The 20,124-nt window shown below is 45.5% G+C and overlaps 1 protein-coding gene across 4 annotated transcripts; it reads left to right on the forward strand.

The window, feature by feature from the left end:
- Window positions 1-625: 625 nt before the first annotated feature.
- On the forward strand, window positions 626-19,483 carry Lhx9 (LIM homeobox 9). 4 transcript variants are annotated; one of them, XM_059280766.1, is made up of 6 exons: window positions 626-653; window positions 5,973-6,091; window positions 7,912-8,114; window positions 9,194-9,549; window positions 15,283-15,485; window positions 19,427-19,483. In XM_059280766.1, exons 1-6 carry the CDS (start codon window positions 626-628, stop codon window positions 19,481-19,483), a joined length of 966 nt encoding a protein of 321 aa, XP_059136749.1. The 4 variants fall into 4 exon arrangements, with proteins under 4 accessions (XP_059136749.1, XP_059136747.1, XP_059136748.1 ...); XM_059280764.1 differs by lacking the exon at window positions 19,427-19,483 and adding an exon at window positions 16,519-16,776; XM_059280765.1 differs by lacking the exon at window positions 626-653 and having other exon boundaries at window positions 5,907-6,091.
- The last annotated feature ends 641 nt before the right edge of the window (window positions 19,484-20,124 follow it).

Below are 20,124 nucleotides of genomic sequence, written 5' to 3' on the forward strand. Positions count from 1 at the left end.
GTGGAGGAGGCTGAAGGTCAGAGGTGAGAGATTCAGGTCAATACTGGGGAGAGAAGGGAGGAGAAAAGGGAAAGAGGGAAGGAGGGAGAGAGGGAGGGAGGAAAAGAGGGAAGGAGGGAGAGAGGGAGGGAGGAAAAGAGGAAGGGGGGGAGAGAGAGAGAGAGAGAGAGAGAGAGAGAGAGAGAGAGAGAGAGAGCGAGCCTATGTTCATTCACTGGCTTATTTATTTGATTAACAGAGAGCAACGCGGGGACTGGCCCGCACCCCTGACCGCCACCTCTGGCCACCACCTCTCCAAGAACCAAGTTCTTGAGAGGATCATCTGACACCGGGACATCAAGGTAACATCCCCTTAGGTTCCGCGTGTAGTGGGGGAGTGCTTTTCTATCCCTGGAGTGTGTGTGTTGGGGGGACCGCTCCGAGCTCTGGAAAGGAAGCTCAGCTTGGCCATAACTGCGTGGGTCCCCGAATCTCAGCAGAGAAGAGGTTGAGACCGGCCCCACCAAGGGGAGGAGGTTCTTGGGGAGCCCGGGCAGTAATGTCTAGCTGACACACCAGGTTTTCTTCTTCTGACAGTACAACCGCAGTTAACCGCGCAATCGACCACCCTCCTCTCGCAGTAAGGATGCTGAACGGCACCACTTTAGAGGCAGGTGAGTTCTCGCCAGGTTCCCCTGTATTTTCCTTGCCACTGTTTTCTTGGGCCCGCTTGTGTTCCAGAGGGGGCGGGGGGGGGGGAGAGAGAGAGAGAGAGAGAGCGAAAGAGCGCATGAGTATGCCTTCATTGAGTGGAAGGATCGTAATTGTCTTAAAATTGAGCTTTGCTTTGGAGGCTGGAAAACATTTTGGCTCAGGACTTCCCGGAACCCGCCCCCTCCGCCCATCCCCTCGCCGCTGCGCGCTCTTTTCTTGAACGCCTTTGACTTTCTTGGAGTCTAGGGTCAGGGCTCTGGGCAGAGGTCAGAGTGTCTTGGGCCTGGAAAAACACCGGCACGAGGGACTCGCGACCCTCGGCGGAGCTGCCGGGGCTTCACCTTGCTGAGAGCAAGTACCTTGTAAGGCTTGAATGGCAGCTGGCTTTATTCACATCTCGTTGTTGTTCATCCCCGATCCATTGCGCTGCCTAGCGTTTATTGTTTGTTGTGGGGGCTCTGAGGGCCACTGGCACAGCCAGCTTCAGGTAAAGGGGCTTCAAGTTTCAGAAGCTCGATATTCTAGACGAGGTGGCAGCCCTGTTGGGGGTGACGGGGGGGGGGAGCAAGATTCAAGAACACAGGTTTGAAGATAGCAAGCAGTTGACAAGGGTTTTTGAGGCCGCAGGTGTTCGAGCACTCCCAGGGTCTAGGCTTGCCCGGCCCTGACCCGGCATAGACGTCTGTCCCTGAGAGCAGCAGGCAAGGGTGAGGGTGTGGCAGCTGGGCTGCGGCGAGAGCAGCATCTCCCAGGCCTCCCGGCTCCTGCCGCCACAACCCTGAAGGCTCCCTTGCAATTGTCTTGAGGCAAACTTTACTGATAGGACTGAGTCAGAGGCGCTCTCTGAAGCAGAAGCCGACTGGACCTGCCAGCATCATTGTGGGGAAGGTTTGCTCATCGAAAGATCTGTCTGGGCTGTTCAGAGAAAGGTTTGGGGACTTTGCCGGAGGAGCCTGGTCATCCAAGGCCGGATGGCGCCACCAAGGAAAGCAGGTCTCCTAGCTCCATAACACCAATGACTTCTCTTGGCTGTTGAGATACACACACACACACACACACACACACACACACACACACACGCCAAATTCTAGACAAGATCTCCACAGCTTTGCCTTTCCAAACAAGAATATTCTGAGGATCTGAAGGGGTGGCCTAACGTTCAGGGTCAAACTTGTGAGCATTAGATTATGGTCACCAAAATCCAGGGCTAAAGAGACCTTGAGTCTTTTAAAGCTAAATGATGAGCCATTTGCTGGATTATTTTCTGTTCTCCAGCCTAAAGCTAGGCAGCTATTTGAGCAATCCAGGGTATCTCCACTTTTCCCCTTCTAGCCTCTGTAAGCCAGAGACCTTTTCCCAGGTGAGATGCCAGAGCCTAGACAATGGCCCTTTAGTCTCCTCTGGAAATAATGTCATCTGGTACTCTAAATCTAAAATCTTCTGTCTCATTAGAATCCAGAGTCCCACTCTGCTGAAAGTTGTAACAATAGCCCCACGGATAGCCATAGAACAGAAAAGAACACATTAGATTGCCTATGCTGGGGGGTGGTGGTGGGGTGGGCCGCGGTGCCAGGCCAGGGCTCTGCCCTGATATCTCTAGCACTACTTTGGACTTAGAAGGAAGATTCCAGATCCTTCTGGGAGTGTGGGGAAGAGAGCCCCCACACCATGCACCTGTCCCATTAATGGAGGTGATGTCTTAGTCTCTGGACTTGATCTTGCTAGTGCTCTAACTTTTATGGAACATGTGCCAACCATTCAGCCTGGAGTTGGGAGAAAGGGAAACACTTCCTGGGTAAAAGGAGTGTTTTCACCTGGCAAAGTTGCCAGGATGCGTTCCCTATTTCAGTCACTTATAGTCCTAGACAAAAGGTTGGCACACTCCTGTGTGACACAGCTAAATCTTAGGCTATTTTTCACGCCTCTACCCCTTCAGGGCTTCTTTTTGAAGAGCCCTGAGAGGAGGGTAGGCTGGACCTATGGGGAGCTATTTCCCCCAAACTAACTGGGACCTCCCAAACTCCAGCAGACCCTGCCCCGTTTCCACCTTTCCAAAGACTTCCTTCATTCTCAGAGCAAGAAAAAAAAAAAAATCTTGGCAGTTCTGGTCTTTGTGGAAGTGGCCAATCCCTGTGGGCACTGGAACTTATAACCTGAATTTTATAAGAAAGAGCAGTCCTAGCTCTGTTTCAGCTAGGGTGCTGAGGGCAGGACATACTCTGCCTGTCTCGCCCTTATAGATGCTTCAAAGATACGTACAGAGGAAGTGGATTGGATGAAAGGGTGAATGAACGAAGGCTGACAAGATGTCATTGCCCAGCTTCCCTAGGGACTCTTCCCAAAGCTATGGCTTTTTCTAAGAGGTGTTTTTAAACTTTCCCTTTCACGAAGTCCTGTTTTTTTTGTTTTGTTTTGTTTGTTTGTTTTTGTTTTTAATGTTCTTGCTGAAGAGTTCAGGACCAAAATCCAATAGCCAAAGCCAGTTCCGAACACCCCTATTTGACAGTGAGGAAGGATGTGTGTGTGTGTGGGGGGGAACTAAGCAAAGTGGACGACAGTCTTGTATTTACTTGGTGCTTTGAGCCTCCTTGGGTTAATTGAGTAGTTCTTTGGGTACCCCCCCCCCATTTCTCCTCCTCCTTGGGCCCCCGGAGTCATTTTAACTGCTGACTTGTATGAAGGCAATCTGCCCCTTTGTAAGAGGACCTGCTGTCTCCGAAAGGGCCCCTGCCCCGGGTCCCTCCTTGGGGCCCTTCGTGTGTGCACGTGGGTTTGAAGAGCTCATTGATTTCCATCCAAAGGGGCTAATTACATTACTTACAGTAAATAGCCGCCCTGCTGTCAGGTAGGGCTGCCAAAATGGGGGGCGGGGGAAGGAGTGTTTCTTCAGCTTAGTTTTCTCCACTTGATTGGCTTCGTTTTTTGTGTGAAATTGTGTTTTATGAGCTGTATTCTGGTACCCAGAGGACCTTAAAAGCGTCCAGTCTGCAAATAACATTATTTTGACCCTGAGAGAGAGAGAGAGAAAAAAAAAAAAGGATGGAGAAACAGTGGAGGCTTGAGTTTCATGGAAGAGGAGACCCCAGGAGCCTCCGAAGGCAGGCGAAGCTTTGGTACAGGAAGTTAGACTGCTCCACCAGGGTGGTTTCCTCCTTCTCTGCATTCCTTCTTCCTCCCTTCCTTCCTCTTTCACTTCCTTCCTTCTCTCCTTCCCTCCTTCCTAAGTCGTCCTCTCATCCTGTGTTCTTTCCTTTCTTCTCTTCCTCCGATAACCCTTTCCCTCAGTTTCTTCTCAGCCTTCCCTCCAGACTGGGCTAAAGCTCCACGTGGAACCGGCAGAGTGGAGGGAGGCGGGCCTGCTGCCGGGCCGCTGCTCAGGGTGTCTAGACTGAAGCCCCAATGATCTCCGGCAAGGCGGCCGAGAGGTGGGGAAACCGAGGCTGGCGGCCGCGAAGGCAGGGGTGAGAGCGGCGTTCTTCTCTTTCAGATTAAGTTCCCGTCGCTGGTCCTCGCTCCGCGATCCTAGGGGTCTTCTGGCCGTTTCAGGGAATCCACACTATCAGAGTATTGTGGACACTTTTTTAACGGGACCAGAGGGAGGGGAAGGGCCGCGCTAGCAAGAACGGAGGGCGACAGAACAATACCATCTCTTGTGAAGAGCAGTCTGCCATCCTGCCTGTTAGTTCTCACCTCCCAGCCTCCACCCGGAGCCCCTTTCACACCCACCGAAGTGTGCCGAACGCCAGCGGCCAATGCCTCCTCCTATCCCGATCGGGCGCCCAGCTCCCTCGAGTCCCACGCAAGTTTTGACAAATTTTAAACGGGACACTAGAATCTCCACTAGTTTGCCTTCGATCTAGAATTACGTAAAAGAGTCAGTCCTCCTCCGTGGTCAGAGTTCTGTTGACTATCTAGGTCTACAAAACCATGCCCTGGCCTCTACACTCAAAAATTTCAGACTCTATATGTATTTTCCCCCACCCCTTCTCCCAAAGTAGTAACCCGGAAAAGTAGGTTCTCCACGCCCCTTTTCACTTAGGGGGGACGCCTCGGAGCCTGATGGTGCCTCCTCCTGCCCTCGGAGAGGTGAGGCGAGTAGATAACCGTCAGAGGAGTGCTTTAAAAAGTGAGTTGAGAAAGAAGGGATGAAGAGGAAAGGGGCAGGCATTACAGGCGCGATTTCCTTGCGGTGCCCGTAAGACTGCGGGTTTGATACCTTCCTGGTGACAGCCTTGTGAAACTGGGTGGGGGATTTTAAAAAAGCCTGCCGAGGAGAAGGAAACTTAAGGTTCGCAGCTCATCTTCTGTGTACGCTGGGCTGGGGTCTGATGAACTGGGATCAAATGAGCCTGGCTCTGCCGCCTGCTCCATCCAGGACTTGGACAATAAGGGCTCCTTTACCCTTTTCAAAACAGGACTGTTGAGAACTCTTGGAACGGTGTGTGTGTGTGTGTGTGTGTGTGTGTGTGTGTGTGTGCAGGCGCGCGTGTGGGGGTGGAGGGTGGGGGTAAGGGCCCCCTCCTTCTGCCTCCCCCTGCAGTCCCCCACCCCTTTGAAATGTTTGTCCCTGCTTGCCCATCACCAGGGGGTTGAGAGGAGTATGACAGGTCTTTGTTGTCTGAATAAAAATCCGTGGCAGCTCCAGGGAGAGGACTCCTCCTACTAAATTATCAAAAATGGGCTGGCTTTAGTCTCTTAACAAATTGGACACAGCTCCGGCAGGAGCAGTCCCCAACCCAACCTACAGGCACTGGGAACTTGCCGGCAGCCGGGGACGCTGGATATAACACTTCGTTTTCTTTCTTTGTGTTCAAAACTATTTTTCTTTCTTCCTCAGATTTTGTTTTCCTCCCCCCCCCCCCGCCACCCCCCAGCCCCGCGGCAGTTGTTTTTCATTAGTAATTCGAGCTCTCACTGCAGTAAGATTCTCCTGCTCTCCTCTCCGTCCGCGCGTTTGTTTGTTTTCTGCACATCTCCTTCTGGGAAGCGCCGGACCTTTTTTTCCTCCTTCCCCGTCCCCCCCCCCCCACCTTTTTTTTTTTTTTTTGACTAGGGTCTTTTCCCTCTTCAATAGATCTATTTCCACTCTGTCGTTTGTCGTTTTCTTCTTTTCTCTCTTGCCCTCCTGTCCCCACGCGTCTCTACGCTCCGTCACCGCGCAGCCCTGTAGCGGGTCCTCTTTGCTTCTTCACGCGGATGAACTGAGAGCCCTAGGCGCGTGTTTATGGAAATAGTGGGGTGCCGAGCCGAAAACAATTCGTGTCCTTTCCGCCCCCCAGCCATGCTCTTCCACGGGATCTCCGGAGGCCACATCCAAGGCATCATGGAGGAGATGGAGCGCAGATCCAAGACCGAGGCCCGTCTGGCCAAAGGCACTCAGCTCAACGGCCGCGACGCGGTAAGGACCGGCCCCGGTGCGGCGCTGGAGAAACTCAGAGTCTCCGGCCTGCCCAGGTTGGGGATGGCGGGTCCCGGGGACATCTTCCTGGGGACAATCGCTAGGTTTTCTCGAGAGGTCTGCTTGCTAGGCAAGGGTCCCTTTCCGAACCGAGGTGTCTGGGATGCTGCGGTTCTGAGTTCACCGGTCTTTGTAGCGGCCGATCGCCAGCGCGCAGGGCAGCGGGCCTTGGAAGGAGCGGGCTTGCTCCTTGCCAGCACCAAACTCCGGTCTCTGGTGACTCGGCCGCAAGGCCGGATCCGCCGCCTCGAGGGCAAGCCTTTGGTGCAGGCAGGTTCTAGGGGACCGTTTGCCCGCACGGCTGAAGCCCTGGGAATCCAGTCTCTGGGATGGAGGAAGACCAGACCTTCCGAGTAGACCCAGACGCACTGGTGGGTTTTCAGTTCTTCGAACGCTCGGAACTCAACACCCGAATCTGGAGATGGTTAGGGCCTCTGGCATGCCGGTTCAGCTACCCTGGTCACACAATTGCGTTCCTCTTTCTTATGGGGAGGGTGTCTTGTGTAGCGGGAAATCGAATAAAAATGAGAAGGAGCGGCCCCCTAGTCTAAAAGCAAGAACACGAACTCTGCAAACCCAAGAGAAGCAATCAGCTACCACTGCCGGTTACAATTCGTAATAGCAGTTATGTCTTCGTGAAATTAATACTAATCTAAGCATTTCCCCTCTCCACTTATGGACTGGAAGGAGAAAACTACAGAAGTCTGCAGAAATGATTCCTAACGAAAAATACTGTGTAAACCTTTCTTGTCACTGCGGGGACTGTAGCTCAACCTGACCCGAGATGGTTCTAGCCACTCAGCGAGGTTTCGGGTCTCCTTAAATAACACACTATCGCCCTTCGTACCATTAATTAAGTGAGAACCGATGATCTGAGTAAAAGGCGAAATTTAACTTTCCCGTGTCGCCAAGTTGTAGTAGGGGAAGCCCGGATTGTTTCTGCTAGTCTGAGGAAAGGATCCAGCGAGTAACTTCTTTTCATCTTTCGAGGCTATTTTATTTAAAAATAAAAAACAGCAACCAAATTCGACTGGGATCCTCAGAGTGAGTTTTACCGACTTAGCTAGCCTCAGTTGGGACCTAGGTGGAAAGCTTCATTTGGGAATCACATTTTCAAGAGAAAGATCTGTGTTGTTTATGCTGGCTAGAGAAAAGAGTGAGTGTACAGACAAGACTGGATGGGGTCCATCCTTCGGGACAGACACTTCACTTCCTTATGGGAACAGGGCGACGGCCTTGAACTTACAGAATAGCAACATCTGCTAAGCATGTCCGAATCACAACAATGCCGGCCAAATTACTCCGCCTATTAAAATTCAGAAAAAAATTGATTTATAGTATTGTTTGTGTTTAAAAAAAATTCGTGTACTTCAGAATTCTTTTTACTTCTCAGCCACGGCTCTGTTGTTTTATTTTGTGTATTGTTTGAAAGTCACAAATTTTTAGCCTTCGCTATTCTAATTCTGGGACACTTATCAAACCATTCTCTGGGCTCTAAATGTCCGGGTGCTAGGGTCACCGGGCCAAGAGGACCGGGACGCTGGTCCAGGCAAACCCCTAAGAAAGGGAATTAACTGGTCGGTGAAAAGGGAGAAATTGGGCATGCTTCCCCTACTCTTGCTTTTGTGTGCCGTGGCCCCTGGTATGATGCGCTCCTGTGCTGGGGGACTCGCTCTGCCAAAGGCGTCCCGGGTTGTGCGGCAAGCGGCAGCGCCCCGCGCCTCGCCTCCCATCAGCCTTGACTTCTGCTTGCTTCACAGGGCATGCCTCCGCTCAGCCCCGAGAAGCCAGCTCTGTGCGCCGGCTGCGGAGGCAAGATCTCCGACAGGTATTATCTCCTGGCGGTCGACAAACAGTGGCACCTGAGGTGCCTGAAGTGCTGTGAATGTAAGCTGGCCCTGGAGTCTGAGCTCACCTGCTTCGCCAAGGACGGCAGCATTTACTGCAAGGAGGATTACTACAGGTACTCCCACCCCGCCCCCCACCCGTCACACACTCCTCGGACCCAATACACCTGGCTGGAGCCACCTGCGGGGAATCCGGAGTCGCCTCGCCTCTCTATGCCCGTTTCGTTTCGTTTGTTTGTTTTGTTCTTTTGTTTGTTTGTTTTTGTTTTGTTTTTGCCCGTCCAGGGTACAGTTATTTCTGAGATGGGGGAAATTCTTTACCTATGCCTTCCTGAAAGCTGTGTGCACGCCATGGGTGAGGATGGGGGAGAAGGATCCCAGGCAGCAGAGAGCTTTATGAGGGTTCCTAGCTCTTCCCAGCCACACAACTCGGCTGAGAAATCTGGGAGAAGGTCTCTGGCGAACAAGACTTTTGTTCTGTTGGTCCCCCTTAATGTGAATTGGTCAACTTCCCTACTATTGGCCGGGGCAGCGGCGACCAAGTGGATGACATAGTTCATGGCTATGTACAGGCTACTGCTCCCCGAATGGCTAGCCAGAACCAGATTGAAGAAAACAAAAACCAACAAAACAAAACAAAAAAAGCAAGCAAACAACAACAATAAAACCAGCAGCTTGGGAAAGATTTGAGCATGTGGAAGTGACCTAGCTGCCCTCTGAACAGGAGCAGGAGGGGCGCCAAGAATAGCCTTTCTTCTGCAGAATTCCCGTTTTCTGGGATAGCCAGGCACACGCCTACATCCAAGAGTGGTACTATTCCGTTATCGGTAATGCCAGGCTTCTCACTTGGCGTTGTAACTTGATATTCTTTCAATAGCGCTTCGAGTTGGGCCAGTTCAGAGTTTTGCTGTTTTTTTTTTTTTTTTTTTTTTTTTTTTTTTTTTTTTTTTTTTTTTTAAGTACGTCGAAGCTACTAAGTTCCTAGTTCTTCTGACTTTCCCGTAAGGATGCTTTTGTTCTGGTTCACCAGAACCAGTATAGGTCACTGGGCAAATAAAGCTGATATCCAATATGGCCCTCAGCCAGCACTCCCCAGTCAAGTCTTGGGCTCCTGCAGACTAAGCCCTGGCGCTGTGAGTGGGAGATGGGTCCTCCTTGCACCAGCTGGCGTCCTGACTCTCCTGTTTGCTTTCAGAAGGTTCTCTGTGCAGAGATGTGCCCGCTGCCACCTTGGCATTTCCGCCTCTGAGATGGTCATGCGCGCCCGAGACTCTGTCTATCACCTGAGCTGCTTTACCTGCTCCACTTGCAACAAGACCTTGACCACAGGCGACCATTTCGGTATGAAGGACAGCCTGGTGTACTGCCGCGCACACTTCGAGACCCTCTTGCAAGGGGAGTATGCACCTCAACTGAGCTACACGGAGCTGGCGGCCAAGAGCGGAGGCTTGGCTTTGCCTTACTTCAATGGCACTGGCACCGTGCAGAAGGGGCGGCCCCGGAAGCGGAAAAGCCCAGCCCTGGGAGTGGATATCGTGAATTACAACTCAGGTGGGTCCCTTAAACTTACCCACCCCATCTCACACTGCTGGAGGATTTGGCAGAGACGGATCTGCTGAGACCCCTTGGCCAAGACAAGTGCCTTGCCTAACATGACCCTGCTTCCGTCACAACCCTCTCCGTCTGGGGAAGAGAAAGGAGAACGGAGTAAAGGAGATGGAAGGGGAGAGAAGATGGGTTATTGGTTATTGAGCTTGTGGAGGAAAAAAAAATTTATAACCATGGGGCTGAAGTGACTTCCCTCAAACAGGCAAAGCCAAATCCTTGTTGCCCATTAGTTAATGAGCCCATTAGTTTCTGGCTCTCAGTTGGAGCAAAACAGCCCCAGGGCAATTCCTTTGTTGGAGCCAAATTATAGATCCTGGAGGAGGTTTTCCTAAATAGTTAATGGGGGGAAAAGAAAGACTTCAGAGCCCAGCTCCACTCTGTCTGGAGGGGGCAGAGGCTGTGGTCACCAGCCCAAAGTTAATCAGCAACATGGTTGGCAAGGGTATTGAAAAACTGAAGCTCTGATTTTGGCAAAGGGCAGCTGTAGGGTGGGTCTCACTCTGTATAGCTGAGACAGCTGTTTCTCTGCAGGGTTAGGGTATTCACACAGCCTCCTCACTCCCTGCCTGAGAGATCACCAGGTCCTCTAGACCTCAGAGAACCAGAGGAATCCCCTGGTCAAGTCCACCGGGGTGGCTCAGTGCTATCTCAGGCTGCTCCTCTGCCCTCTGCCAGCCTCCTCTCAATTCAAAACAAAGTGCAGGCAACAGCCCCCAAGGACTTCCTTGCTTTGGAGGATACACCTATCATTTATCAATCTGCTTCACACCCATGCACCAGCTTCTTATTGTTGCTAGCCTGTCCCCACCTCCCATGCTCGAGGGTCAGGTTGTTGGCAGACCCCGAAGAAGACAGGAGCTCTTAGAGTAAGCACAGAGGGGAAAGGGGTTCCAGAACACCCAGGCTGATTTTGGGGAGCCCAAGGAACTGGACTGCTCTGATTTCCTATGCCCTGACCCAAACTGATTTGGACACTCAGCACACAGGGAACTTGGAGTACTGGAAGAGACGCACTTGTGGAAGTGCGTATTTACCAGTATTTACCATCCAGTATTTACCATCTTCCAGTTTTCAGTGTCTGGTATGGCATGTATGACTTGTAGTTCAATGATAGTGGAACAATATCTTAGTTAAATGATCTGCCCTAGGTCATAGACATGGTGAACATCTGAACTGAGAATCCTGCTGGGACTCCATCATTTTTTCAGGTGGTCCTGGGAGCAGGAGCTAGGCTGTTTCCTGGGATTCTTTCCCAAATTTAGAGGAATCTGTTCTAGGCACAAAGAGATGGCGTCTCAGAGAGAAAAGGGACACACAGTACAAGGAGGCCACATCTGTCTTTACCAAATTCACATCTGGGCAGAGGCTGGACCAAGGGAAAAGGGCCAACACAGAGGCTAAGGGCGGGTCTGTGTCAGGCGGCAAGTAGAGCCCAGTGGTTGGCCAAGGGCATTAGCAGCTTTGCCTGGCTGCAGCCTGGGGGGGGGGGGGGGCGCTGCTAAGCTGGGACAGGGCTTTGCCTAAAGTCCAATTGCCCAGTGCACACTCCATCTTCTTTGATGCATGGTCCTCAAGGCAAGACAGGCAGAACACTAATTGTTCTTTATTAATAGAAGATGACATTGGAATTTCCAGCCACTCACCAAGACCTGACTGTCCTACTGAGAGAGGAGAGGAGGAGAGAGGAGGGGAATGAAGAGGGGAGGGGGAGCCCAGAATGGGAGGAGGAGGAAGGAAAATGGGAGGAGGAGGAAGGGATTTTATACAACTAGTGGGAGAGAATGATGCCCGGCACCCCGTGGAATCCAGAGGGGTGGGGATTTCTAGTTAAACTTGGAGCAAGCCCTGCTGTTTGCTTGTTTTATTTAATCTAATTAGCTAAATTTGGTTTTGCCTTGGATCTTTATGTTAGGTGGATCTGAGAGCTTTCAGAAATATAGAATTTAGCTTCTCTTAGTTTTTACTTGACTGAAGACAAACAGAGAAGGAAAAAAGCTGTTTAGATTCTGTGTTCGCTCCGTAGGGTTGCTCAGTCTCTGACTACATTGTCCTGTTCCTGGACAGCACAAAAGTGGCCCAGGCTGTCCAGTCCACTGCTGCTTCTTGAAGCTCACACCCTTTCCAAGATGTCCCCAGAGGCACAGGCGAATAGTACACATTTCTTTAAGATTAGGTGAAGATTGCCTGGAGGAATTGGTCTAAAGTAATCTAAGCAAAATCACCCTCATTTAAAAAAAATGTTTATGATTCTAATGTCAGCTTGCCACATAGTCCGATGGGGCAGGGGTGGGGTGGGTGGGTCAGCACGTTTAAAACATATTAAAATATAGAACATACAAGTCACCTACATTTTAAGCTCACTGTTTTTTTTTTAACATTCTTTAGTTTTTCTATTGCCATTTCTGCTGAAAGGTAAAGCTTCATGAAGAACAGCATTAATTGGGATCCAAATAAATTCATACAAGTTTTTAAAAACGTGTACGCAAAACGTGATCATGATCCAAACACTGTCAAAGAACCTGTGAAATTTGACAGAGATCAGTTAGTGCTTGCCAGAGGTTAACTTCCTTTCAATGGAATGTTCCTAGATTAGTTTCCACTTCTTTGTACATATTCATCAGATTATTCAGGCTGGTATTTTTGGAAAAGGCATAGGTAATTTATCTGAAGTTGGAGTGAAATAAAGTCCTTCAGAGGTGAGAGGATTCAGCCTAGGGTAGACAGGTCCTGTTTGGATAATTGACCGTTGACTAAGAAACTGGATTTTTGCTACTTCTCACTCCCCCGCCCCCATGCCCAACTTGAGGTTCTTTCCTGTAAATGTGCAAGATTTCTCATTGTTAAATTAGCCTGGCACTGACCCCTAGTGGTCTCCCAGGAATCAGTTAAATCTCAGAAGGTTCCAAACCCTTCAGAACAGAAACTCCTGTTAGATAGGTGACCATCTCGTAAGTAACCGAATGTGAAAACACTTAGCTCTTCTCGTTCAGTAGCAATAGATGTGTAGTTTAGGGTGGAGATTTGAAGCAATTTAAAGAGAGCTATTTGTTCTTATAATTCAGGGGGAAACATCCCTAAGGCTTAGAAATGGGGAGAAACACGATCACTTGCAAATTTACATAAAGCTTTTGTCATTAAACACAAATAATTTAGGATAAGCTGACATATTGTGGCAGAAACGGATTTCTTTATCGTGAAAATCGTACGTTGTAAGAAAGACTTGATGCCTATGTTCTTCCACATTAAATTGTTATGTGGCAGCAGACCCAATAATTCTTTCTAATGCACTAAACCGCTGTACTGAATTTACAATGAGCAAAACCAAACACAGAGTACATATATTTAGAAAAGCAATTTCCTCAAATCTTATTTTATCCATTTTTCCTTAGATTCATTTCAAATGATGAATAGCTGGATAGCTAAGTTAGGAATCATATTCATTTCTAGGAAATGTTATCCTGGGAGAGGCAGAAATAAGTAAATGCGTTATTTAAACATCAAGTTGAGGCTTTTGTCACAACTGATGTGTTGCTCAGGGAAAGTTGCTCACATGGGCTAGGCATGCTATCTTATTTGAAGAAGCCTCCAATGACTGGAATGCGCCTCTTTGAGCATTTTGCTGGGGTGTATTTGTAATCTGGCTGTGAAATATGGCTCAGTTTACTGGAGATAACATAGTTTTTATAGTCACAAGATGCTGTTTCATCCATTTGAGGATCTGAAAGTGCAATTCTGTAGACTATTTGAAGTTGACATATCCCCCCTGGGATGAAATAGGGTAAAATGTAAACTATATCCTCTCTGTTATCAGTGGGTATATGCTTCCATTCTATCAGGCCTAAGAAGCTTGAGATCAAAGTTAGGCAGTATATCTGACTTGGACATCATCTCAAATTGATTTGACTTTGTATTAACATACACTTATAATTTTCTTGGTGAACAAAGGGCTTGAAGAGAGTACTTAAGTTCATGGCCTTGTTTTTGACTTAGGGAATCCAATGGAGAATATGATACAGTCTTTTCCCCCAGAGAACTCACAGGCACTGCTCTTTTGTATGACTGCTCCTGTAACTTTCCACCATTGTGTCTTAGGATACACGAAAGTTCGTAGTTCTTCATTTTATTATATTTGGGAATAATTTCTCATTAAATGAGTTTTATTTGCAGTTAGTTTCCTGATTGATGATGACAAAACTGCATATATACTGATTTCTGAGCACTTATATGTATATACACATACTGATTTGCTAGAAAAAAAATCTGAAATTCTAACCAGAGCCTGTCAGGCAGCTAACACTTTAAAAAGAAGGAGAGGGGTAACTTCTTTAAAGATGTAAGATTTTCCTTCAGAATGACACGATCAGGTTGATTTTAAATAATGTCTTGAAGCGCAGGATGGTCAGATGTGAAAATACATCAGATGAACATATGAAATAAAGGTTTAAAGAACCAAAGACAGCTATGTCCTTGAATTGCAGAGGTAGAGAAGTCAGTAAATCTTTAGTAGAATGTTTACATCTTGTAGTCACATGTCTTGTGCAGAACTAGGAAATGGCTCTAAATATAATAAACTTTTCCACCTCAAGGATGAGGACTTTTCCCCTGGTTTTAAAGACTGACTTATTTTGCCCTTAGGTTCCAAGGAGGGTTTTGCAAGAGCAGAGAAGACCCTGCCCTCATCCTGCCAGCCAGTCAGGGGCACAGCTCATACCTGGCTCACACATGTCCACAACACAGGGGACCAAGCAGGGTAGAAACCATCAGTATGTCTCAACAGTGAGCTGTGGGGAGTGCTTCAGGCATGAGTGAATGAGAAGGCTGGGATCATTTTCTTTCAGAAATATTTATTAGAATAACTCCAAGGGAAAATGTTTTCTTCCTAGCATAGCTCAAGCTAACCAGTTTTAGATGAAACTCTTCAAATACGCTGCTCTTATGATTCTCTAAGACATTCAAAAACATGTCATTTTTCATGTCTCCTCATTTTTTCAGCCACATTCTTTGTCGAGAAAGCTCCACAAATATAAGAAAACGCTTTAGATTATTCCTTTGTTTCCTGTGTGTGTGTGTATACATGTACTGTACTGTTAGATAACTTGAAACTTGAGACCTGAAATATATAATATTTGCCACATTTGTCATGATAAAGAACAGTGCCTTGACACAGTACATGGCAATCCAGAAATAGGCAAAATGTCAACCCCCCAAAAACAAACAACAGCAACAACAACAAACCCCAAACCCATGTGAATGTGGACACCTGGGTGCAAATCCACATAAACCATCAGAAAAGAATTTCTTCTTCTTCTTCTTCTTCTTCTTCTTCTTCTTCTTCTTCTTCTTCTTCTTCTTCTTCTTCTTCTTCTTTCTTCCCCTTCCCCTTCCCCTTCTCCTTCTCCTTCCTCTTCCTCTTTTGTGGTTGTTCTTACTCCCTACATTTCCTGGAGCATCAAGCAGAGAGAAAAGGTTTTATCTTATAGTTTCTATCATGTGAACCAGCTGTATCCGAATAGCGTAGGTTAGCAGATTGTAGTCACTGTCTTCTTGCCTAGCTATCACTCACCACTGGTTGACAGCCTTTGTGATGACAGCATAGCAAACACCCTACATCGTTTAAGCCAATGGAGAAGTTTCCACTGAGCAGTTTCGTTTTTTTGTTCACTGTTGCTGCAACAGGTTGTAATGAGAACGAAGCAGACCACTTGGACCGGGACCAGCAGCCTTATCCACCCTCACAGAAGACTAAACGCATGCGAACTTCCTTCAAGCACCACCAGCTCCGGACCATGAAATCCTACTTTGCCATCAACCACAACCCAGATGCCAAGGACCTCAAGCAGCTTGCTCAAAAAACGGGCCTGACCAAAAGAGTTTTGCAGGTAAGACACGTTCATCGTTGGCTTTGTGTCTATCTTCTCCCTTGCCCTTGGCAGTGACTAGTTCTCTCCCTAATCACCTGGATATGAATATTTCCTATTCTGCTTCCTAGTAGTCTCCTCCCGTAGTTATCTTCCTACAGGGGCTTCCTGGAGGGTATTCAAGGAGGCATCCAGGACTCACATTCTCCCTACAGATGGAGAGATGGGCTCTCAAGCTTCATTGCTGTGTAAATGGCATTGACTTTAAACAAGTGTTGCCTGTAGGGATGTCCACTCACACTGAGTTTAGAGTACTAGCTTCTAAGGGTCTGCTGTCCCATGCCTGCAAACTCTTGGCAGCTCACTCAATGTTACGACCTTCGAAATTCAGGTGGCCCACCCCCAGCTCTTGAACAGTCAAAGGTAAGGTTAGTATCACAGCAAGCAGTTGGAGCAATAATTTTTCCACTTTACCAATCCAGAGTTATTCTGGGCGTTGAGTTGCTTCCCCAGACTTATAGTAAGAATTATAGAATGATACAAGGTTGCCGTGAGTGACCTGTGATCTCCCGCTCAGTGACCCTTAGCAGACATTTTCTGTTCTCTGGCTGGGAAGAGTATTACTGTCTGTAGAGCTTTTCTTAGGCGTCAGACCAGCAAACATCTTAAACTCTGGTGGTGTTCCCTCACGTGAGTAGTTCCTCCTTTGAGACACCTTTAGTGACCCCATTTTCCCCTATTCTTTTGAGGGATGGTATAGTTTCCCCCCTAGTCTCCATGTCTTTGTTTCCATGGTTTCTCTGCTCCAGTTATCCCATTGAATGGGCACGTTTCATGCAGGAATATGTACAGTTAAGAGAGAATAATTCTATTCTATTACCCGAATTAGTCTATTTTGAAAGAAGTAGAAAAAGTCTACTTTCCAAGAAAAAATGATATTTAATAGGAGAAATAGAGGAAGGAAAAGGGAAGAAAAAAAGAGAGAAAAAAGTAAGAGAGAGAGAAAAGAACTTAAAAAAAATCGATAAAGAAATCAATTGGGATTGGTTTGCAGGTTTGGTTCCAAAACGCACGAGCCAAATTCAGAAGGAACCTTTTGCGGCAGGAGAATGGGGGTGTTGATAAAGCTGACGGCACGTCGCTTCCGGCCCCGCCCTCAGCAGACAGCGGCGCTCTCACTCCACCCGGCACTGCGACCACTTTAACAGACCTGACCAATCCCACTGTCACTGTAGTGACGTCTGTGACCTCTAACATGGACAGCCACGAATCCGGGAGCCCCTCACAAACTACCTTAACGAACCTTTTCTAACATTGGTTTTTTTTTTTTCTTTTTCTTTTTTAAAAAGGATTCTTCCTCTTTTTATTATTATTCTAATATTATTATTTTATTATTTACGAGACATTTTTTTTTTCCTTCTCCTAACCCACAAGATATTTGGGGAATAAAGTAGCAGCTTGGTGTGTAGCATCTACACCACTTGGCTATGAGTTTACAGTATTGTCGCTTTTAAGTGAACGTATTTTGTCTACAAGGTGTATTTGATCTTTTTTTCTTTAATTAGGTTTTTTTTTTTTTTTCAGTTGGTAAGGGGAGATTTTGAATCATTCTATTAAGTGCCTCTTAAAATTGTATGTTACTTATTTCCAGAATCTCGAAGGGAAAAAAAATGGATGGTATTACGATGGGCAAATCATATTCCTGTTTCTGTGATCAAGTTATTAAGGAACCAGGCAATTAGTTGCTTTTTAAAATCTTACAATTAAAATTTTTCATGTTAAAAAAATTTAAAAATAAATGTATTATTACTGCTATTTTTAACCTGAACTATTAATTCAAGTGAGGGATATAGTTAAACAAAAGTATTAACATCAATTTTAAGGAGTAATGATTAACTGGGTGGGAAGTCTAACTCAGGAATGTAACTTTTCCTGTTGTTAGGACTGTATACTCCCCCCTCCACTTTTTACTGTTTTTCAAAATTAAAAAAAAAACTTAAACTCCTTGTGTATCCATGGAAATTACACTTAAAATTTGAAATTCTGTACTTTTAACCTCCCACATTAAAAAAAAAAAAAGAGAAAAAAAGAAAACTTTTTTTTAGCCAGTCTCTGAAACTATTCTATTTACTTAACCTTTTCTCCCTAGAGAAATGGAAATAAGCAAAATACAATTTTTTAAGAAGTAAAAAATTGGCATAATTTAATTAATAATTAATTGGCTTCAGCTGTACCATGATATTGTATCTGGCATTCTACATAATGTCTTTTTTTTTTTTTTAAAGCAACTTAGTAAACTAATACCAACAATGAGAATTATTTGGTTTTTCTTTATTTTATTTTGGCACGGGTTGATTTATGTATAAAAATCTTTTTAATATCACAGATGTGAAGTTATGAGTCTTAAAGCAGATAAACTCAGAAGCCTTGTGGATGCTGATCTGAATATACTTTCTAGTTTACAGCAGCATTTTTTTCTTTTAATTTAAGGTGAAATCTTAATGGTCTGGGCAGTGGTGAATGTTCATCTATCTGCTTCTGTTGTAGTTAAAAAAAAACCAACTAGATTGTGGATTTCCTAAAATAATAAAGAAGAAGTCAAGATCTATGTCTTGCTTTAGTGGATTGTTAAGAATGACTTTGCACATACTGTCCACTTTTTTGCACCCCTTAAATCTCCTCTGGTGGTCGAAGTGGCTATTTAATAGATTTTAAAGGTGCCCTTCTGGCTGTATAAATGTGTGGTTACATATCGACAGTTCACTGCCCACATTAAAGTGCATTATTGTAACTTTTGCTCAGGGTCTTTAGAAAATTAGCACAGAAAGTAGCTTATTTTTTAAAAAAAAAGATGATGGAAGAGAAGCTAACACTGTAACAGAAGAAGAGTGTGATCGCCATTATATATTTAGCAAGTGTGGTCATCTTCTATGGAGCTTAAATCTTGACTTTTCATATTTCTCTTACATTTTGGGCATTTACCACTAACCAGACCAAACAACCTTGTTAAGGCTGAGATCTTTATTAACACACTTTTACAGGTAAAAATATCGATACTTAGAAATTTTGTTCTTTGACAGAACAATATATGGTACTACAGACCTACTTTATTAAGTAGACTAATTATAACTCAGTTCTCCTATGTGCCTTATGATATAACTTGGAAATAAGTTTGTGAAAAATCAGGATATATGTGTTGTTTGTTAAATTAACTGTTTCAAGCCCTTTGACACCTCACTAGTTTTGTACTGTTTTACCTCTTATTTCTGAAACTCTTTTTATGGTGTATCCTGTTAGAGGGGACAAACATGTCATAGAAAGCAGTTGTGCACTCTTTCAAATATAGTTGATAAATTCAATAATCTTATATATTGAGCTTCGTGTTTATAGTACAGTAAGTGGTCTAGCAAAATTGTCCATGTTCCTTTGTTTATTGATAAATGCATTGTATAGAAACTATTTCCCCTAAATATTTATGGACCAAACAATTGTGATATATCCTATTAAATTTGTGTGAATAAACCATTTTGAATCTAAGGAGTTTTATTTCCCATCAGTTTTACTTGTATTAGTATGCTTCCACTATCTATGTGTAAAAGATAAGACATGGCAGCGCAATTAAAAAATTCAAACAGACGAATAGTTCTTAGGTTTCCAAATTTGTGACTCATGTTAAATACACACACCATTGTATATAAGATGTGATTCAATCTTGAATTACCCTTAAATATCCTTGTTTGTAATAAAAGTAATGCCCCACTGATTTGACTCAATTCAATTTTTAGAATAAAAATAAATGAGCAGACCCATAGGTGCATGAAAAGAAACCTTAGAGATGATTAAGATTTAACATCAGGTCTATTGAGCACAAGTGGATATTTGTAAATCTAAATAGAAATTGCAGACCCCTAAAAGCCAAGTTGCTCTGTAGTTAATAAATTGTCACTATGATTTTTTTTCAGGGAGAACAAATCTTGGGGCATTACAGCCAAACATCCCGACGTTTGAAAATTCCCTAAAGTATTAAAAGAAGGGGAAAAGTTTGATCGGAAATCCACTGCAGTGAAGACAAAGACACTATTAGGTTATGATAATCATACATTTAAAAATTTATTGAACCAAAAGAGAGAGAGAGAGAGAGAGAGAGAGAGAGAGAGAGAGAGAGAGAGAGAGAGATTGAGAGAGATTGACTTAAGTGTCATTTATTGAATGTTAACAAAACTTCTGTTCTTTATGATGTCTCACACAAATGAAGGCTTAACCTCATGTGGTTTAATAAAAGAGCAAGATAAACCACGTAGAAAACCAACCAGAGCAACCTGGCAGTAATACGCCCGCCCCACATTCGGAGGAAATTATTATTGAAACAATTCCACACATCTGTCAAGCACAATATGACTGTAAAATAAAGTCCAAAAACATCCATCTCATCTGCTTGCTAAGGTGTATCAGTCCTATCTCTTAATGTTATTTTCCAATTGTAAATTCAAAGAGTAACTTTTACTCATTCACGAGAGCATAGGGATCAAACCCAGTGATTTTAGTGTTATTGTCTGTCCTTCCTTTCTAAACAGAAGGCTCTGCATGCACTTTTGCATCTATCACCTCTAGTGTACATCTCTGTAATGCTGACTTTGCTGTTTCCTGTATGATAAATAGC

This window comes from Peromyscus eremicus, chromosome 15, assembly GCF_949786415.1.
Source record: "Peromyscus eremicus chromosome 15, PerEre_H2_v1, whole genome shotgun sequence".
NCBI classification, from domain to species: domain Eukaryota; kingdom Metazoa; phylum Chordata; class Mammalia; order Rodentia; family Cricetidae; genus Peromyscus; species Peromyscus eremicus.